Here is a 20,846-nt window from a genome sequence, read left to right on the forward strand (position 1 = left end):
AATTTGACATTGACAGAATACTGTTCCCTAATAATAGTCAATATTTCAAATATTGCCAGTTGTCCTAATACTGTCCTTTATAGTATTTCCTTCCCCTTCCCCAAGTCTAGGATCCAGTTCAGGATTGTGCATTGAATCTGATGTAGTTCTTGAGACTCCTTTAAAAATCGGGAATAGTTCCTTAGCCTTTTTTATCTTTCATGAACTTACTTTTTGAAGGGTACGGGTCAGTTGTTTTGTAGAGTGTTTATCAGTATTAGTTTGTCTTCTTCTTTCCTCACTATTAGATTTAGGCTAAACATTTTTGACAGTAATACTACATTAAGCACTGTTGTGTCCTTTTTAGTGCAAGCTCATCAGGGAGCACATGTTACCAGTTTATCCCGTAATTGGTGATGTTAACTTTGGTCACCTGGTTAAGGTGGTATATGCAAAATTTCTCAAAGTTACTGTAGTTATTATTTTTCCCTTTGTAATTTATAAATAATCTGTGGTGATACTTTTAGTCTGTTTAAATATTACCTTCTCCATCAAATTTTCACTGAGTAGTTTTAGCATCCATTGATGATTATTGCCTGAGTCAGTTACTATGATGGCAGCAAAATAGTGATTTTTCTAATTTTTCATTCCTTATACATCACTTACCTTTCAGCTATAAGAAGAACTTGTCCTTCTTACCATTATGGATTCACAGATTGTTATTTTACTAAGTAGGTTATAATTCAGTGTTCTTTTTATTCATTTTGATGCTCAAATTGTTTCAGATTTAGCCATTGGGAGCCTCTGCATGATGGCTTTTATGCCCTTTTAATATACCCTCAGCATTTTTTTAAAGAAATTTCTTATTTTCAGGCACAAGAAGATATTTTAGGCTCATCTTAAATTTTTCCTGCCCCAGCTCTGGAATCACCTATTTCTGCGGGGGTTGGGGAGGGGCGGGTCCCTGGTTCCTTTTAGTGCAAAATATTTAGAAACCAAGATCCAGGTATTAGATATATTTATTGCTGTCAGGGAGTATATGTTTTTAAAATAATGAAGATTTTAAAAAGCAAAGTCCAAATTAAAAAATAATGCCTAAATTTTATGGCAACCTCAGTGATAAAAAACATTGTTGTAAACCAGAAAGAAATAATGAAAGACCACTGAGGACCCTAAATACAAATCCTGGCTCAGCCGCTTACTAGATAGGACATGTTGGGAAAATTACTTAATCTCTTTGAAGTTAAGTACACTTACGTATGTTATCTCAAATCTTCACAAAAACCACAAGATATTATTCCAGGATTACGGCTGAGTACAATAGGAATGGTAATATCTTGCCAATTTTTGTGAGAATTAAGTATGTATATAAATTTATCAGTATGCAGTAAGTACTCACTACATGATATTTAGGAGTCCCTAGGTGGTGCAAATGGTTAAGCTCTTGACTACAAGCCTAAAGGTTTGTAATTTGAACCCACCCAAAGGTGCCTCACAAGACAGGCCTGGCGATCTTCCTAAAGGTCACATCCTTGAAAACCTTATGGAGCAGTTCTACTCTGCACATACGGGGTCACCATGAGTCAGAACTCAATCACAGCTAGCAATAACAACAACACGATATTTATTTAATAAACTAATAATGTCTAGGTATTTTATTCATAAGATTGCGCCATAGACTTTTACTGAAAGCTTACTTATGCTGGTTTTACTTAGAATTTTAAGAAGTTGAGTCATCTGGTTTCTCAAAAGGTTTGAAGAAACAAGTAGAAGTGTCAAAGGAAAAACAGAAAAGATTAGTGGATGCAGACAGTAAACAGTGTGGAGTTTGAAGCTGAAAAGTCTGTGAGGGGAAAGAAGGAATAAGACCTTAAAAAGATAGGAAACTAAACAGCTTTGAAGCCTTGCGTACCTTAATAAACCCCAAAGGTATGAACGTATTGCAGGACAGTGTCTTCAGGAAGATGTCAGATTATTCAAGTATATACTCATCAAGAAGTAAAATAGGATATATATATATATATATATATCTGTTTTTATTTAAAAAAAATTATAGGCTTAAAATTAATATACATTGTTGACACTTAAGCATAAACTTCATTTATCCAGATATGTTACCTATATAAACCCTCATATGTGTTTAAATGAAATTACTTCATAACCTGTTAGAAATTAAAGTTATTTTATCTGACATAAAAAGGAGAAGGGCAATATTTTTACAAAAATAGTTGGTACAGTATATAGTCGAAGGTGGTATAATTAGGCTTTTCTGTCCTAGCCAGTGATTGGAAAGAGAGTCTAAGTCCTGATACTCATTGCCTAGTGACATGAACTCAGAGTTACTATGGATAGCTCAGGACTGTTTTCTGTAGGGCTATGGAAGTATCCATCTCCTCAATTCAGTAAGAATGAAGAGGCTACTACTATTCCAAAGTAATCCAGATTAGAATTTGCATTGTATGTGTTAAATTCACACCATCCTGACTGTATCAGAAATGGTTTATCTTAGGATCGTGATGAAGTTATTTTAACTTTTAGTACGGAAGATGAAAAGGAAGAAGAAAGTAGTGAGGAGGAAGATGAAGATAAGCGACGTCTCAATGATGAATTATTAGGAAAAGTTGTAAGTGTGATAGCTACATCTGAGAAGACTGAATGGTATCCTGCTTTGGTAAGCAAGATTTTTTATGCAGTTAATCAAACATTTAAATGATTTATTTGATGTAGATTTTTAAAAAGCATTTAAAATATTTTAGAAGTATTACACAAATTTAATTTGAATTTTATTGTAGATCTAAAAATTGAACAGTCGTATAGGGTCCAGAAAACTTCAGTGTCTTCTTTTGTTATTTCCTTTCTTTAATTCTCTGTAACCATTAATTTATTGAGATCTTTGAGTTCTTCTTTCAAAATGTGTCCAGTGGCCTCTTTTTATTCTCTGTTCTTATTACCATTTTACACTTGATTTATAGGAACTACCTCCTTTAACTTGATTCCTGAATTGTTTCTTTACTAAATTCGGACTAATTTTCTCGAAATAGCTTTTATAGAGAAGTCTTTTTAAAATATTGAGTTAATCATGATAGCCCCAGTCTCAAAAACCTTCAGTGACTACATAGTGGATCAATTCTGCATTCTTAGATGGATATTTGAGGTCGTCCTTAGCTCTCAGTTTCCTGTTTTCAGTGTAAACACTCTACTTTACTCAGGTTCTTTCCCACTCTTCCCGGCCTTTACCTCTACCTTAAATCAATCAAGTCAGTGTTTACTGAGGATCTGATGTGCATTCAACTTTGTACTGGGTCCTTAGGAGAGAGAAAAGTGGGAGACTTGGAACATATTACCCTCAAGAAGCTTACTATACATATCCAAGAGATTATATGTTAATTAAACATTATATAGTAGATTAGTTTTTTTTGTGGTGCCTACGCTGGAGTGGGACAGGGAGTATTGGGGAAAGGGAGGGTACACCTAGATTTTAAAGAAGGCTTTGGAAATGCCAAGTGTTCAATTAGTTGGTAGAGAAAGCTAATCTTTGCTGACATTGGGAAGGAATGAGAAGAAGGGATGGACAGGAGATGACTTCATGAGAGAAATCCATAATACCTGGTAATTAATACCTGTCTGCCCTTCCTTGTCTTACTCTTCTCCTCCTCACATTTTTTCTGTCTTAAGGTTCAGCTCAAGTCCTACCTTTCTGCAGGGTCTCCCCTAATCACCCTAACATAAGTACACCTCCTCCTTCTCTGAATTTTGATACCATTTATTATCTGTAAAAATAATTTTGGCACACACACAAAAAAATGTGTCCCCAGTTAGATTATAATTTTTTAAAGAGCTGAGGCAGTGTTTCTGTGTGCGTGTAAATATATTACTCAATTCCTATATAATGGGTTTGCTTCCATTCTAAAAATTCTTTTAGCCTTTTCCTTTGTACAGGCAGATAAGTAAATGGGTTTGGATTCTGAATATTTCAAGTTACAGTTTGCCAAGAGATTATTTTACAAATTCCTTTATTTACTTGATTTATCGTTTTCTAGGTGATGCAGAAAATAAAGGGGGAGTAATGCATGACTCTTATATTTGACAATTTTATAGTCTAACGTAGAGAATAATCCATGTAACTATACTATAAAATAGTATATGTTCAATATTGAGTCTTTTTGGCCAGTGTAGAAATGGCAGGGAGGCGGAGTTTGACCTCCTCTAACTTCACACTTCAGAAGGAGAATGAAGATCAACAGCCCAAGGCTGATTGCTATGAGGCGGAGGTCTGACATGCCTCCTGTCTCCACCATCTTTGCCAGTTCTGACACCAACCATCCCTCCCATGGCACTCTCTACTTCTCTTCTGGGTTTGATAATTCATTGCAATGGCCACACAGAACTCACAGTCAATACTCACAATTATGGCGTTTTTTAGGGAAGTAACAGGTTACATTTCAGCCTCAGGAACACTGAGGATACAGCTCTTCCATCAGGACAAACACTTCCCAGCTGTGCTTCCAGGCACACCTCTCCCTGGCCATAGGCCTCTGGCCAAAGGCACTCAGGTTTCTCTCTCTGTGGACCAGGAAGCCCACAGCACCATCTCCTTCTGCCAGGTCTCTCCTGCCACTGCTTCTCAATTGTGTTCAGGGTTACCACTGGCTCTCTCTCTGTCTCCTGGTCCTAGGAGCCTCCCAGGGCATGAATCCCGAGTCCAAAGGATACGCTGGCTCCTGGCTGTTCTTTCCTGGTGGTGGTGGGATTCTCTCTTTCCCACCTCTGGGGTGGCTCATTTCAAGCCCAGCAGGATAGCAAAACTGACCAATCCCTTTGGTGGGCCACAATTACACTATCACACCATTTCACCCAGTCACTTGGGTGAGAGTTACAAGACCGTGGCTAGAAAGGCCACACAAAAATGATCCATCACACTGCAGCCAGAAATTACATTTATCTGAAGCAAATCCAGAAAGCCTCATGAAGAAGGTGCATTTGAGCTGACCCTTGAAGGATTTAAAGCAGAACTTTACTTGGGGACTTTTTTAGAGGAAACAAGAGAAATAAAATCAGAAAAGCAAAGGGGTTTGTTCAGGAAACTATTTGTTCAGGGAATCCATCCTGGCTAAAGTATTAGATGTGAGTAGAGAAGTAGTAGGACGTATGACTAGTTTGGAGCTAGGGCATGAAAGAATTTTAAAATTCTGTCTAAGGAATTTGGATATAATTCTATAGAGAATTTTATAGAAAAGTGACGTTATTTGAGCTGTACGTTTAGGAATGTTAATGAGGCAGTGTATGTTGGTTTAATTGTTGTTGGAAAGACTAGAGGTGGATCAATCAATTTGGAGGCCATCAGTGTAGTTCATAGGTGAGGTAATTAGGCCTTGGGTTGTGCCTCCAGACCACCAAACCAAACCCATTGCCACTGAGTCAAATTCCAACTCAAAGTGACCCTATAGGATAGAGTAGAACTGCATCAGTAGGGTTTCCAAGGCTATAAATCTTTACAGAAGCAGACTGCCAGCCACATCTTTCTCCCACGAAGGAGGTGGTGGGTTTGAACCGCCGACCTTTTGGTTAGCAGCCCAGCTCTTAACCACTGTGTCACCAGGGCTCCTTGGGTTGTGCCTACTCATCCCATAAGATTTAGCTTAAGCCATTGCTACCACATCTTTTCCTTACTCAGAATGAGCTAAATCTTTCTTCTAGGTGTTTTCAAATTATCCTGTGCCTAGTGGTGTCACTGAACTTAGTTTCCATTGTGTTTAAGTACCTTTTTGTGTTTGTCCCTTCATTACACTGTTAGCTTCTTGAGGGCAGAGGCAGCTGCGTATATTACTATCTAATATTAATCAGCACCTACCAAACAAACAAAAAGACTTCCATCTGGTGTTAAGACAGCTGATGTGACTACCAAGGATATATAATTATGTGAATATGCACTAATGTGTTAACCATGAGCCACCTGTGGCTATTTAAATTCAAATTCAACTTAATAAAAATTAAATAGGATTTAGTTTCTCAGTTGTCCTAGCCGCATTTCAAGTGTGCAGCCCTATGTGGCTCGTGGCTACTGTATTGGGCAATGCAGATATGAAGTACTTCCATCACTGCGTCAAGTTCTGTGGACAGCGCCGATCCAGATTGTTGCAGAGGGGCTAGTGTCAAGGGTGGTGATGAGCAGGTGTATTTCAGCAGTTTGTCAGTAGACTCTTCTTTTAATAATGAAGTTTTGTAAAGAATATACAGAGATTACTTATTTACTAATGATAACTGTTAAGAAGACATGTTATTTTCAAAAGTTAAGAAATCAAAAATTTCCTTGCTCAGATTTTCTCTGATTTGTTTTAATTACTAAAAACTGTGTATATCGTGGTAATGACGTGAACTTAGGTGTTTATTTTAAACAAATAGCCAGATTTCAGAATAGATTCTGTGATTCCAATATTTTAAAAAATTATTATTATGCAGATTTACATCACAGGTCATACATTTTACTTTTTGAATAATAAATGGATTATTATTTGACTTAAAATGAGTCTTGATTTTTTAAAAAAGCAGGAGTCGCACTGTAATTTCTATTTCATTGTTCATTTTATAATATAACAACTATGGATAAATATCTAGAATACTGATATGTTAAAAGATATAAGGAGACATTCTTTTATAAGTAATTCATTGATAATGAAGCTATTCCTTGTAAAATATAATCCATTTGAGAAGTTAGAGGATACAAAGATGTTCTTTTCCAAAATATATTCTTTTTTCTGAGCAAGGGAACTAGGAATCAATTTGTTCTTCTTTGATACTTTAGGTAGTATCTCCCAGCTGTAATGATGACATCACAGTGAAAAAAGACCAGTGTTTAGTTCGATCATTTACTGATTCCAAATTGTAAGTAATGAACCACTTACTAGTATTAATGTGGGAGGAAAAAAGATGAAATCACAGTGATAGATCCCTAAGAGTTTATTTTTAAAAAATCTTCATTTCATGAACTAAGAAGTTATCTAATAATGTTTTGATGTTTTGTAATATAAATTATTTTTTTACTGTTAAATTTTGTATAAAAACTGAACAATGTGAAAACATTTTTTTTTCATAAAGCATTGTGTGGATTTTCTCAGTGTACTTTTATATTATGAACTAGGAAGCTTAATTTTTAGTAGAATTTATAGTATCTAAAATAATTAATTTTTTCTTATTAAAAACCAAGTTTTTCGAAATTTTCTCTAACCTCATTTCTGCTTTGTTTCCAAAAGAAATAATTTAAAATTAAATACACGCACATGTACAAATACAGGTATATGGAGAGAGTTATAATTCTGTTTAAAAAAAGAATCCGTAATATATCATACAGTGATATATTGTTGTTGGGTGCTGTCGAGTAGATTCCAGCTCATAGTGATCCCATGTGACTGCATAGAATTACCCTATAGGGTTTCCTTGGCTGTAGTGTTTACAGAAGCAGGTCACCAGGCCTTTCTCTTGCGGAACCACTGGGTAGGCTTGAACCACCAGCTTTTCAGTTAGCAGCTGAGCGCTTAACCTTTGTGCTACCAGGGCTCCTTACAATGATACAGCTTTTTTAATATTGCCATTATTTTTGTTAAAATAAATAATACATTTAAGAATAATATACATCAAAATAGACATTATTGCCTACAAGTATTGAAAACATCACAATGCCATAAATTAACCTCATACGGTCTTTAGGAGGGTTGTATAGACTGAAGCATTGAATGTGAGAGTCTCAAAATAGTGTACTTCCATAGTATATGGCTCTTTAGAGTTAAGGTATTAGCTTTGCATTTATCTCTTTCCCTTTATTGAGGATTAGGATGTACATGATCTTTTTGAAAACATTTTATAGACAAAGTAATTTTGATTTTGAGGTTTATATTTTTCTATATGTTAACATGGACTATATAAGTGATAATTTTTATTTAATAAATAGTTCCCCTCCCCTTTATTCTTCCCTATAATTAGTTACTCTATAGCAAGAAAGGACATCAAAGAAGTAGACATTCTCAATCTACCTGCATCTGAGCTCTCTGCTAAACCAGGTAAAATAATGATGAATCAATTTATAATTTCATGATGCGGTTTTATAAGGAAAATAGTGACTAAAGCAGGAATGAATAATCTCTGGTTCCATTTTAACTATTTAGAGTTCATATCCACTCTTATTTGATGGCCATTTTTTTACTGTCTAGGTGGAATACTTAAATTGTAATTTTTAGATAGGTTTTCATGTTTTACCGTTAAGGTTATCAGTATTCCCTAGAGTAGTAACAAACATTTGTATACCTTTATAATGTATGAAATATGCTCAAGCTTATTTTATCATTTTTATCTTTAAAACAATTCTTTGAGATAGGTATTATTGTCATTATTTTTGAAATAGGAAACAGAGATCAAGTGTCCTGGTTGGGCTGTCAAGTTAGTAAGTGACAGCTAAATTTGAATCCAGGTCTTCTGAATCTGACTGTTAGGCTTTTTCTTTTATCCTATGCTGCCAATTTCCTAACAACTGCTGAAGTATATTTTCACTCCTAGGGCTTCAAAAAGCAAGCATTTTCTTAAAAACAAGAGCTGTTCCTGACAATTGGAAAATGGATATGAATGAAATCCTTGAGTCATCCAGTAGTGATGATGAAGATGGCCCGGCTGAAGAAAATGATGAAGAGAAGGAAAAAGAGGCCAAAAAGGAAGAAGAGGAGGTGGTAGGTTATAACAATTAAGGACATATGGGATACTCTTCAGTAAAAATAATATCTTCATGTATTTTTCATCTGCTTAGATTCTCTGTTATTTGTTTCTGTCCTTTTCTAGCTTCACTTTATTTTTCAGGGGGAGCTTTTATCTTTTTCTTTTGGGAGAACCGTTTTGGCTTATAGCTTAGTGGTCAAATCGTAGCTAATTTTGAGTGAGTGAGAGGTTACAAAGAAGTACTTTTTAAGTAAAAGAACTAACAAATGCAGATTGGTTTCCTAAAGGTTTTTATCAGACAACCAAGGGGGAAAGAAATGTCACTTTTATGTTTATTGTGTTAACTCATTCAAGCTGCTACCATGTAAAGTAACTGTTATTATCTTTAAAAATAAAGGTAAATAAATAAAATGAGGAAGAAGCCTCAGAAAGGTTAAGTAACTTTTCCAAGGTGGCACAGCTAAAATGTGGAGAACAGGGATTTGAATCCAGCTCTAGTCTGCCTTAACATCAAAACCTTATCTTTTTGAGATATTTCATAATATCTCAAGGATGCTTGGGGCAAAAAAAGTCCCACTCAAACCCAAAGACTATTTCGTCTAGCAGTTTGATAACTCTTAGAAGAGATTTAGATAGTATTTTATAAATGTGGCGTTCATTGTAATACTGTCTTGTTATTTATATATATATGTAATTTATGAAATAATCCATTGAGTACCACATAATTGCTTATGTGAATATTATTGTCTGTTTGTTCTATAGTGTTTTGTCAAATGGGATAAACTGTCCAGTATATTTTTGGCTCTTATAGGGCGAAGGGGATTAGGGGTAAGACAAAGAGAATGAGTTCACTGAAAATGAGGGCCTATTGAGCATGAAAAATATTTGCCTGCAAAAGTGTGGGGTACTCGTTTCTGTTTTACTTATAGCGCTATGAATTTATGAAATAAAATGAGTATACTTGTATGTGATGAAGGGCGTAAGATATTTCTTTGCTTTTACTTCCCCTGCAGTATTTGGTTTTTGCACTCAGAAATCAGAATGGCGGTTCATACTTACAGGCTGCCTACAGAGTTGCCATAGTAACGTGCTGTTGGTTTTAAGTGAGCATGCTCGGAAAGACAGGAAGGTTTAGCAGAGGCTTGGCAGGTTGCCAATGGAGGTTTGCCAGATGCTTTGAAATGGGCTGTCTTTCTTTTCCTTTCATGTAATGTCTGATTTTTATGTGGAAGAGAATGTAAGTAGTGTTGTATAACCCTGCGGATGCTATGCCCTAAGAGGGACAGCAGATATTTGCAAGTCAGACTGAAAAAATGTCCAGACACTGTACTGATTAAGTAGAAGGGGAATCTAACCATTTTGCATTTGAAAGAAAATGCAGCATATAGGTAAGAATTTTTTTTTTTTTTTTTTGGTATATTTAGTTATCATTTGGTTGCCAAAAATGGGGTTAAATAAGAATTAAGGTATTGATGATGTGGCTGGTACGGTAGGACTCCTAGCCAAGCGTAATTGTTTCTTGTGCAAAAAGACAGTAGGAATCTATTTTTAGAAAATCAGAGGAAGAAGGCTGTTTTCCTGAAAAATAAGATAGATATTGAAATGATGAGACAGTTTGGCAAAAGTCAGGATTTAAAGTCTGAATATTAAATGTTTTTTGTTTCTAATCTGTCTTTATAAATTATATGTTTTCAGGCCACATTTTCAGGGTGTGAACTGTTGCAGCCTGTGGTTTTTGCTTTTGTTTTTTCCATAACATTACTTAGGACCCTGTATTGCCAAATATTGAAAAAAGATTAGTCTCTTTATTTTTGCTAATACTTTTAATTAGTATCCGTTTCAGAATTTATGCTTCCTGTCTCCCCCCTCCTAAAAGACCTGAAATTTTAAACAAAGAGGGTAAAAAGAGCTTTGTAGTAAGATTGGGAGGGTGGCTATAAAATCTAAGTAAATGGTGCTCTTATAAATATTAATTTCATAAACATTATAATGTTTTATTCAAGCTGAGTAAACATTAGTAAGAAAGAATGAAGAACAGAGGTAAAGCTCTGTTACCTATTGTTTGCAGGGAATAAGTAAAGAAATTTAAAAAGGTAAGGACCCTTTTAAGGAAAGTATCTTTTGAAAATGTATTGCTTAAAATATGAACCTGTTAAAAACCAGGATGCTTTTCATTTTCTGAAACATAACAGGCAAATCACAAAATTCAGGCACTGATTTAGATGATTATTATTTTAAATTATCTTTCAGATGGCCAGTTTCTTAGCCTTCAGTTTATTAAAGTACTTGACAGAAACTGATTCTTTTTCTTTTGGCCATACAGGTAGATATTCTAGAGTGGGATTTTAGTTGCTTTAGGGGAAAAATATCAGCTGCATTTCTTGCTCTTGGATTTAAAATTCAGTTGCTGAATCATTCTAACTTGTTCTGAACACTAATTTTCTTTTAAACTTAATACATTGATAAACTGAAAAGCACTTTAAGCTACATACACAAAAGGAAAAGGGGAAATGGGTATGGTGTAAGGTGAATAAAAATTTGGTAAGCCAGGGCCTACCTGGCTTAGTCATTATAGGCCTTGGCCGCACAAGTGAGACTAAGCTGTTGTATTGTCTTACAGAAGATCATATTCTCCCCGAAATGTAATGATGCTATGCATTTCATGAAGATTTAACACAGCCTATGATGACCAAATAGATATGGCATTTTGTAAAACATTACAATAATACTTTCACCTGTCATTTGGTGTTTGTAGTATCTGAAGAAATTCTATGCAGTAGAATCATACAAGTGTTAAATACTTCTGCAGTGTTTATGGGCAGTGGGCATTGTTTTTATATAGGATGTTTTGAGTACCCTAACATAACCTTGATAAGGAGGTTTAAGATTCAGTGGCTTTACCATGGAGGAGTATCTTTCTATTCAATAGTATTTCGAATAACTAGGCATTAGTATTTCAGGATTTGAATACAAGAAATATATCTCATGCTGTCACTGGGAGGGAAAAGACTTGAGAATCTGAGAGGAAGTAGGTCCTATCCATATTGATGTCTAAAATTTTAACCAGTTGATAATTGTATTGAAAAAGGCCCTGGAGAATACGTTTGTGGGTATTCCTTAAAAGTATTTTGTTAAGAAAATTTTTGTTAGAAAGATATTAATGCATTGTCTTTTAAGCTTTGAAATTGATTAGAAAGTCCATGTGAACATAAATAATGATATCAGTTCATTAACTCCCAACATTTACTCACTTTTGGTTGAATATAGGGGAGCTCTCTGGTTGTTGAGAAGACTGACTCTCAGAAGGAGTTTGACTAGCTTTTTTATCCTTCTTAATTCGTGGAAACATAATACAATTTTTTTCTTTTTAATGTTTAAGTTAAGCGTTGTTTGTACCTACTAATTTATGCCTTTTTGTAGATAGTTGTAAAGGTATTTGTTAGTGATCATTCAAGGTAACTTAGGGTACAAGTGTGTGGTATGTGTGTTTACACAGACAGTAAGTGCTAGATAATTCGGGAAAGCGTGCTGTGTCGGTAACATTTAAAGAAAATTTTAAATGTAGCTTTAATATTTTTGGTTTAATAACTCGAACGGCCAACCAAATGTTTTTAAGCAAATTCTATGAAGTCAGCATTCAGTGAATAATTGAGACTTTAGCTTGCACTAAAATACAGTGATTTATTTGCTAAAGTTTAACCTATTAAACAAGCAAGTAAAAATGACCTACTGTGTTGAGCAAAACCTTTCTTCACAGTGTTAGGGTCAGACTCTAGTAAATTAAGGATCACCTCATCAGATTATTGATGATTATACATTTGTACACATAAATACAGATACATTTTTAAAAATGGAAATGAATCTTAAGAAAACACTTCTCATACCCAAGTATTGTATAATTGTGGCAGTATGAGAGAGTTGACCGATTTTAAGAACTTGGATTTGGTAGCATCCAAACCACATCTTGCTCTTTTTCAAAAGGAGGAAAAAATTGCTAATCTCACTTAAGTCTGATGTAATACACAACCAAAAAAACCCAAACCCACTGCCGTCAAGTCGATTCCCACTCATAGCGACCCTATAGGACAGAGTAGAACTCCTCCATAGAGTTTCCAAGGAGCACCTGGCAGATTTGAACTGCCGACCTCCTGGTTAAGAGCTGTAGCACTTAACCACTACGCCACCAGGGTTTCCTGATGTAGTACAAGAGACATGTAATTACTTTAGGCAAGTTGTTAAACTGTTTTCTGAAATGATAAAACTGTCTTACCACACAATGAATATATCATGACATTTTATATCATCCCTGAAACTTTCTCTCCATGTACAACAGGGAAGAATGGTACCACTCTAAATTTTACGATATTCAGATTTCACTGGGACTTCAATGCTACTGGTCAAGTCCCAGTTTCTGTAATCAAATCATTAATCTCCTCCATTAAACTACCAATCCTACCCCCACTCAACTTCAACTACAGGAGAATAGAACTTCAGATGGGAGGGAACATATTCTAAATAAACCCCATCTGCTGGCTCTCCTTCCATCAAGATATAATTGAAAATTTGCTGTCCTCCTCTAAAACCAGTCCCTCCGTTTGTGCTCTGGATCTTATTCCTGTCTGCCTTTCAGAAAATCTTAGGCTGTCAACTATTTCTTCTTTTTCTGCATAACCTCTTCCTTTTTATTGTATCCTTCCATCAGCTTCTTAAAGCAGATCACATCCCTCCCAACCTAACGGTCCCCCTTTCCCGTCCAGATCTTGCCCTTCTCCCTCATGGCTAAGTTGCTGGGTCGTATACACTATTCTATTTCCTGACATCCAGCTCACACTGTAGTGTGGCTTGTACCCCCACCATAGCTAAAACAGCTTTACTGACTTCATCAGTGACCTCCAACAAGTTTTTGTACTGAATCCAATGAATTTTTGTCTTGATCTTATTTAAAATACTTAGTAGTACTCAACGCCTTTCACTTGACATCTCTGACGTAACAGTTTTTTCTGGTTTACCTCCTACCTAAATGATAAAATGACTCCAAATCCATATCTGCATCAAAGATGTGTCTTAACTGCAGATGTTTATTTCAAACTGTCTGTTGAGGATTTCTTCTTGTCTTGTAAACACTCAAACTCAGTATGTACAAGAAAACCAAAACCAAACCCATTGCCATGGAGTCGATTCCAACTCATAGCAACCCTGTAGGACAGAGTAAAACTGCCCCATAGGGTTTCCAGGGCTATAAATCTTTACAGAAGCAGACTCCCATGTCTTCCTTCCAGAGAGCAGCTGGTGGATTTAAACCTTTGACCTTTCAGTTTGCAGCCAAGTGATTAACCACTGCACCAGACAGAGCTCCATGTGTGCAAGACTGTGCTCATTTTTACCCCTCAACCCTATCCTTTCCCTGATTCAGTTGAAATGAACCACCTTCCAACCAACTACCTTGACTCCCCCCATATCTGATGAGACACCAAATCCTTTCTGTCATACCTACTTGAATAGCTCTCAAATTTGTTCACTTCCCTCAGTTTTACTCTCTGCCACCCTAGTCCAAGCCACTATTCTCTTTTACATGGACTAGTGCAGCAGCATCCACACAAGCTTTCCTGTGTACATGGCTGAGCCTCCTCCAATCTATTCTGTGTACTGTACCTAAAGTATGTTTTAAAAAATCCTAATTATATTTTAAGATTTAAGATTATGTAGGATATAAGAAAAGATTTAGTTCAAAAATGATGAGGATTTAAATTTTTTTTAACTGAAAATATAAATGGGATTCCTTTAGGAATGAAATAATTTTCAGGCACAGAAGTGGTTGTAGTTTTTATTCTTTTGGATTGAAGTATTTCTAAAACGTATTGCATAATGCTGTCCCTTCATAAAAGTAGTATACTGGACATTATTTAACTCAAGATTTAACTACTATATACTTGTAATACAATGCTTTTAGCCTTTACACCAAATGATCTAGGCCTATTAAGATTGTAAATGTTTCCTCTCATTTTTTTTTTCCTCTAAAATCTAGATAGTCATCTGTCAATTTTTACATATGATATCTTTCTTGGACAATTTTTTAGACTTCTATTTGAGACTGGCTCATTGATACCCTAACGAGTCATTTTGCCCTATGGATCACCTGAGTTAGAAGACTGTTATTTTTTGTTTTCTTCTTTCTTTTTTAGTTTAAGTAAGTTTTTAAGTTTGCAGATCTCATTGCATATCTGTGTACCAGAGCATGCATCATCAATAAGATGCCTTTCATTATACCACTGCTAAAATAGTTACCTTTTGTGGCGATATAAACAAATAAAGATGACCACACAGTAATTTTCTGTTCTTAGAATTTAACTTTTTTTTTTTAACCAAGACTGTTTATTTAATCCTCAGAGTAGCTTGTGAAGATATCTATCGTTGTTAGCTGCTGTCGAGTCGCTTCCAGCTCTGAGTGACCCTGTGTACAGTAGTATGAAATACTGCCCAGTCCTGTGCCATCCTCACAATCGTTGCTGTGTTTGAGCCATTGTTGTAGCCACTGTGTCAGTCCATCTCATTGAGGGTCTTCCTCTTTTTCGCTGACCTCTACCTTACCAAACATGATGTCTTTCTTCAGGGACTGGTCCCTCCTGATAACATGTCCAAAATATGTGAGACGAAGTCTCACCATCCTCGCTTCTAAGCAGCATTCTGGATGTACTTCTTCCAAGACAAATCTGTTCGTTCCTCTGGCAGTCCATGTTACATTCAGTATTTTTAGCTAACACCATAGTTCAAAGGCATCAATTCTTCTCCATTCTTCCTTATTCATTGTCCAGCATTTTCATGCATATGCAGCAATTGAAAATACCATGACTTGGGTCAGGTGCACCTTTGTCCTCAAAGTGGCATCTTTGCTTTTTAACACTTTTGCAGCAGATTTGCCCAGTGCAATGTGTTGTTTGATTTCTTAACTGAGGCTTCCATGGGCATTGATTGTGGATCCAAGTAAAATAAAATTCTTGACAACTTGAACATTTTTTCTGTTTATCATGATGTTGCTTATTGGTCCAGTTGTAAAAATTTGTTTTCTTTATGTTGAGGTATAATCCATACCAAAGGCTGCAGTCTTTGATCTTAATCAGTAAGTGCTTTAAGTCCTCTTCCCTTTCAGCAAGCAAGGTTATGTCATCTCCATATCACAGGTTGTTAGTCTTCCTCCAACCCTGATGCCTGTTTCTTCTTCATATAGTCCAGCTTCTTGGATTGTTTACTCAGCATACTGATTGAATAAGTATGGTGAAAGGATACAGTCCTGATGCACACCTTTCCTGATATGAAACCACGCAGTATCCACTTGTTCGAACGACTACTTCTTGGTTTATGTATAGGTTCCTCATGAGCACAATTACCCCCAAACCTGTTGCCGTCGAGTTTATTCTGACTCATAGTGACCCTATAGGACAGAGTAGAACTGCCCCATAAGTTTCCAGGGAGCACCTGGTGGATTCAGACTGCCGACCTTTTGGTTAGCAGCCATAGCTCGTAAACACTATGCCACCAGGGTTTCTGAGGACAGTTAAGTGTTTGGGAATTCTCATTCTCCACAGTGTTATCTGTAACTTGTGATGATTCCACACGGTCGAATGCCTTTGCATAATCAATAAAACACAGGTAAATGTCTTTCTGGTATTCTGTGCTTTCATCCAGGATACAGCTGACATCAGCAGTGATATATCCTGTTCCACATCCTCTTCTGAATCTGGCATGAATTTCTGGCAGTTCTCCGTCAATTTTACTGCTGTAGCCGCTTTTGAATGATCTTCAGCAAAATTTTACTTGCGTGTGATATTAATGATATTGTTTGATAATTTCTGCATTTTCTTGGATTACCTTTCTTTGGGATGGGCACAGATTTATGGATCTCTTTCAGTCAGTTGGCTAGGTAGCCGTCTTCCAAATTTCTTGGCATAAACGAGTGAGCATTTCTAGTGTTACATCTGTTTGCTGAAACATCTTAGTTGGTATTCTGTCAGTTCCTGGAGCCTTGTTTTTCACTATTGCCTTGAGTGCGGCTCAGACTTCTTCTTTTAGTACTATTGGTTCTTGATTATATGCTACCTCCAGAAATGATTGAATGTTGCCCAATTCTTTCTGGTACAGTGACTGTGTATTCCTTCCATCTTCTTTTGATGCCTCCCATGTTATTCAATATTTTGCCCATAAAATCCTTCAAAATTGTAACTTAAGCCTTGAATTTTTTTCTTCAGTTCTTTCAGCTTAAGAAATGAGCATGCTCTTCCTTTTTGGTTTTCTAATTCAGGTTCTTTGCACACTTCATTTATAGTGCTTTGTCTTCTCAAGCCGCCCTTTGAGAACTTGTGTTCACCTCTTTTACTTCATCATGTCTTCCATTTGCTACGTTCAAGAGTAAGTTTCAGAGTCTCTTCTGACATCCATTTTGGTCTTTTCTTTCTTACCTGTCTTTTTAATGACCTTTTGCTTTCTTCATGTATGATGTCCTTGATGTCATCCTACAACTTGTCTTTGGTCATTAGTATTCAGTACATCAAATATATTCTTGAGACGGTCTGTAAATTCAGATGGGGTATACTCAAGGTCATACTTGGGCTATTGTGGACTTGTTTTAATTTTCTTCAGTTGTAACTTGAACTTGCACATGAGCAATTGATGGTCTGTTCTGCAGTCGGCCTCTGGCCTTGTTCTGACTGATGACATTGAACTTCTCCATCATCTCTTTCCACAGATGTAGTCGATTCGATTACTGTGTATTCCATCTGGCGAGGTCCACGTGTATAGTGTTGAAAAAAAGTATCTGCAATGAGTATGTCTTGTTAAATTCTATACAATCTCTGGCATTATTTCTGTCACCAAGGCCATATTTTCCAACTACCAGTCTTTCTTCTTTGTTTCCAACTTTTGCATTCTAATCACTAATAATTGTTTATGCATCTTGATTGCAAGTTTGATCAATCTCAGACCTCAAAAGCTGGTAAAAATCTTCAGTTTCTTCATCTTTGGCATTAGTGGTTGGTGTGTAAATTTGAATAAAAGCTGAATTAACTGGTCTACCTTGTAGGTGTGTGTATATTATTCTGTCACTGACAGCATTAGTTCAGGAGAGACCTTGAAATGATCTTTTTGATGATGAATACGATGCCACCCCTCTTCCATTTGTCGTTCCCAGCATAGTAAACCATATGATTGTCCAATTCAGAATGGCCAATACCAGTCCATTTCAGCTCACTAATGCCTAGGATATCGATCTTTATGTGTTCCATTTCATTTTTGACAGTTCCAATTTTCCTAGATTCATACTTTGTACATTCCACGTTCCAATTATTAATGGATATTTGCACCTGTTTTCTTCTCGTCTTGAATCGTTCATATCAGCAAAGGAAGGTCCGGAAAGCTTGACTCCATCTGCATCATTAAGGTTGACTCTACTTTGAGGGGGCAGCTCTTCTCAAGTCATATTTGAAATACCCATGGCATAGCTTTCAGCATCACACAAGCCACCATAGTGCGACAAGCTGATAGACTAATGGTAGATTTATCTATAGATGTCCATTTCTTTAAGTGAGGAAACTGAGGTTTAGAGAGGTTACACAAGGTTTTCACAGAGTTTTAAGAAAATTTTGTCCTCACTAGATTGTAAGGTCTGTGAAAGCAAAGGATGTCAGTTTGTTGGCTTTTTCTCTCTCTTTTCCCACCTGTATAGATAAGTACCCACCAGCTAGCAGCACAGAGCTTGGCACATACTAAGACTTCATTAAATAGTCACTGAATAAATGAATGAACATAGGTTATGCAATTATCGTAGGAAATTACTGTTTGAAACAAAGTGTTGATTTATTTTAAGGTTCTAGAATGCTCGCTATGGAGGGAACCATGGGATAAGGTATCTAACTTCCCTTCATGATATCCCTTTTCTCAGGCAATATGTTACAGACAATCTCATTTTCTTAAATAATTTTGTGAATTTATAAATTAATTCTTTTTGGCTTAAGTCACTTTGGGATAGTTTACTGTTACTTGCAGTAAGAGTTCTTGACTAATAATACTCCTTCATATTTTGCCCCACTTATTTTGGGTGTCTTCTGACTGACCTTTTCTCTTCTATCTCTTTCCCCCTCCAATGCATTTCTCTGTAGACACCTTTCTAAAACATAGATGGTTCCTGTTGGAAGCCCTTCAGTGGTTTTCAGCACGTTTAGGATAAAGTCTAGCATTTTATCATATGCCTTTGTAACTCTGGCCCTTTATGATTTGACCCATGTCCACCTTTTCATTCTGTCCTCCACTATTCTCTAGCAATAGGGAACCTCCTTTAGCTCTTTCCTAACATCCCATAAGATCTTGCTCAGAAGTTGCTTGTTGACGTGTGAGATATGTTACACTGAGTATCCTCTTTGTTTTGCCCATTTTCCTTTAAGCAGCATTGACTTGATGGCAACAGGTTTGGGTTTTTTTGGTTTCGGGAAAAATAAATGAAAGTTAAAAAAAATCAGAAAATGGATAAATGATAAATAATAGCTGAGATTTTAAAAGTCCAACAGACTTCAGTGTTAGAGATCAAAGAGTTCTCCACTTGAATTAAAGTAGTTGAATACAGTTTACAAATCTTCTATGCATTTACCTTCATAAGTTGTTTTGGTGTTTAACATTTTTAAAAATTTGCAAGGCTGTTTAATACTTTTAAATTCAATGTTTTACACAAAAAAGCACAAGCAGCTACCGGTAGAGCTGCTTTCTTTGTGTTGGTCCTTCAGCCCAGAGGTGCCCTCAGAGCCACCACTTCGGATGTAATTCTTACAATGCTTAACTTTCCTGAGTGGAGCTTGCAGGGCACTGCCCCTGCTCTGGCCAGCTGCTTGGAGTTGCTCACACCAACCTAATTGTTGGCCCTGCCAGCTATCCTAACATTCCCCCTTAAAGATATCTGCCAATTTCCTCCTTCTGGCTCTTTGCTCAGCCTTTTTTTTGGAGATGGTAGGGATTGGCATCCCTGGGTGGTGCAAAAGTTTAAGCGCTCAACTACTAGCCAAAAGGTTTTTGGTTCAAACTCACCCAGAGGCACCTTGGAAGACAGGCCTGGTGATCTGCTTCTAAAAGGTCACAACCATGAAAACCCTATGGAGCACTTCTGCTCTGCATACATGGGGTTGCCAGGGGTTGGAATCGACTCGATGGTAAATGTGCTGGGGTCCCCATAAGCCTGGGCTGACTCCGCAGCAGCTGACAACAATAGGAGAGCGGAGGAGGGGAGATCAAGGGATCCTAAGAGATAATAATAGAGGAGTTGGGAGGACTTGTGATGCATTTGTGTCAGTGATGGGGTGAGAAGGGGTAGCCAATGAAGATGACCAGCCAAGGGGTGATAGACAGCATCAAGAAGAACGAATGAAGCTGCTGTTGCGCAAAATGGCATTATTTCACAAAAAGCAGTATTTTGGCATTGAAAAAATAAGTATGGTATACTGGAATAATAATAATAAAAAAGGTGGGCGTAGTTGTGTAATCATTGATAACTCCTTAAGGATACTTGTAGGGGTTCTTGAGAGATGAAATACCCGTCAACAAAAGATGTGTACCTTCGTATACAATACACAGTACAGGGAAACCGCAAATAGAAAGTTTAGTTACACCCTTCCCCACTCTTAAAATGTCAATTTTTGTGGCTCCAATCTGTTAGGTGCTAAGAAACTATCCCAGCCCCTACTTATTAGAACTATGTACAAGTTACATGAGCCTAAGGGGCTTTGTGTAAAATGTGTCATCTTTTAGTGACATGTATTTTGACAATTCGAACACTTTTTCTGTACACTTTCCTAATTAATATTCTGCATAGTAGGCTTGCTAGCTAAGTAAGTTAGTAGCTCAGCAAAAAAAGAAGGTATATCTTATTAAAAAGAATGAATAACAAAGTGTATTTCCAGTAAAATGGCAGAAAGTCCATTCTTCACTAGAATTTGTGCCATTTCTCAGTGAAAAATCATTCATTTTCAGATAACTTGGGAAAAGAAAAGGTGAATTCCAGGCAGGTGGTATGTGCAACAACTGGCATCTTATGCTCTCTTTCATGCTCTCCCCACCCCCTCATCCTCTTTCCAAGGGGTGACCTTTCCATCACCAGGTGGCAAGACTTTTATTCTCATCCTTGTGGACTGCTG

The 20,846-nt window shown here is 36.6% G+C and overlaps 1 protein-coding gene across 2 annotated transcripts in view; it reads left to right on the plus strand.

Annotated features, from left to right (window-relative positions):
- ARID4A (AT-rich interaction domain 4A) overlaps positions 1-20,846 on the plus strand; it is a 75,129-nt gene that overhangs the window by 16,994 nt on the left and 37,289 nt on the right. For both annotated transcript variants that reach the window (XM_064292536.1, XM_003408493.4), the window contains exons 8-11: positions 2,518-2,650; positions 6,782-6,861; positions 7,957-8,033; positions 8,527-8,693. In XM_064292536.1, coding sequence (XP_064148606.1) covers positions 2,518-2,650; positions 6,782-6,861; positions 7,957-8,033; positions 8,527-8,693 — 457 coding nt within the window. The remainder of the gene's footprint in view (positions 1-2,517; positions 2,651-6,781; positions 6,862-7,956; positions 8,034-8,526; positions 8,694-20,846) is intronic.

This window comes from Loxodonta africana, chromosome 10 (assembly GCF_030014295.1).
Source record: "Loxodonta africana isolate mLoxAfr1 chromosome 10, mLoxAfr1.hap2, whole genome shotgun sequence".
NCBI classification, from domain to species: domain Eukaryota; kingdom Metazoa; phylum Chordata; class Mammalia; order Proboscidea; family Elephantidae; genus Loxodonta; species Loxodonta africana.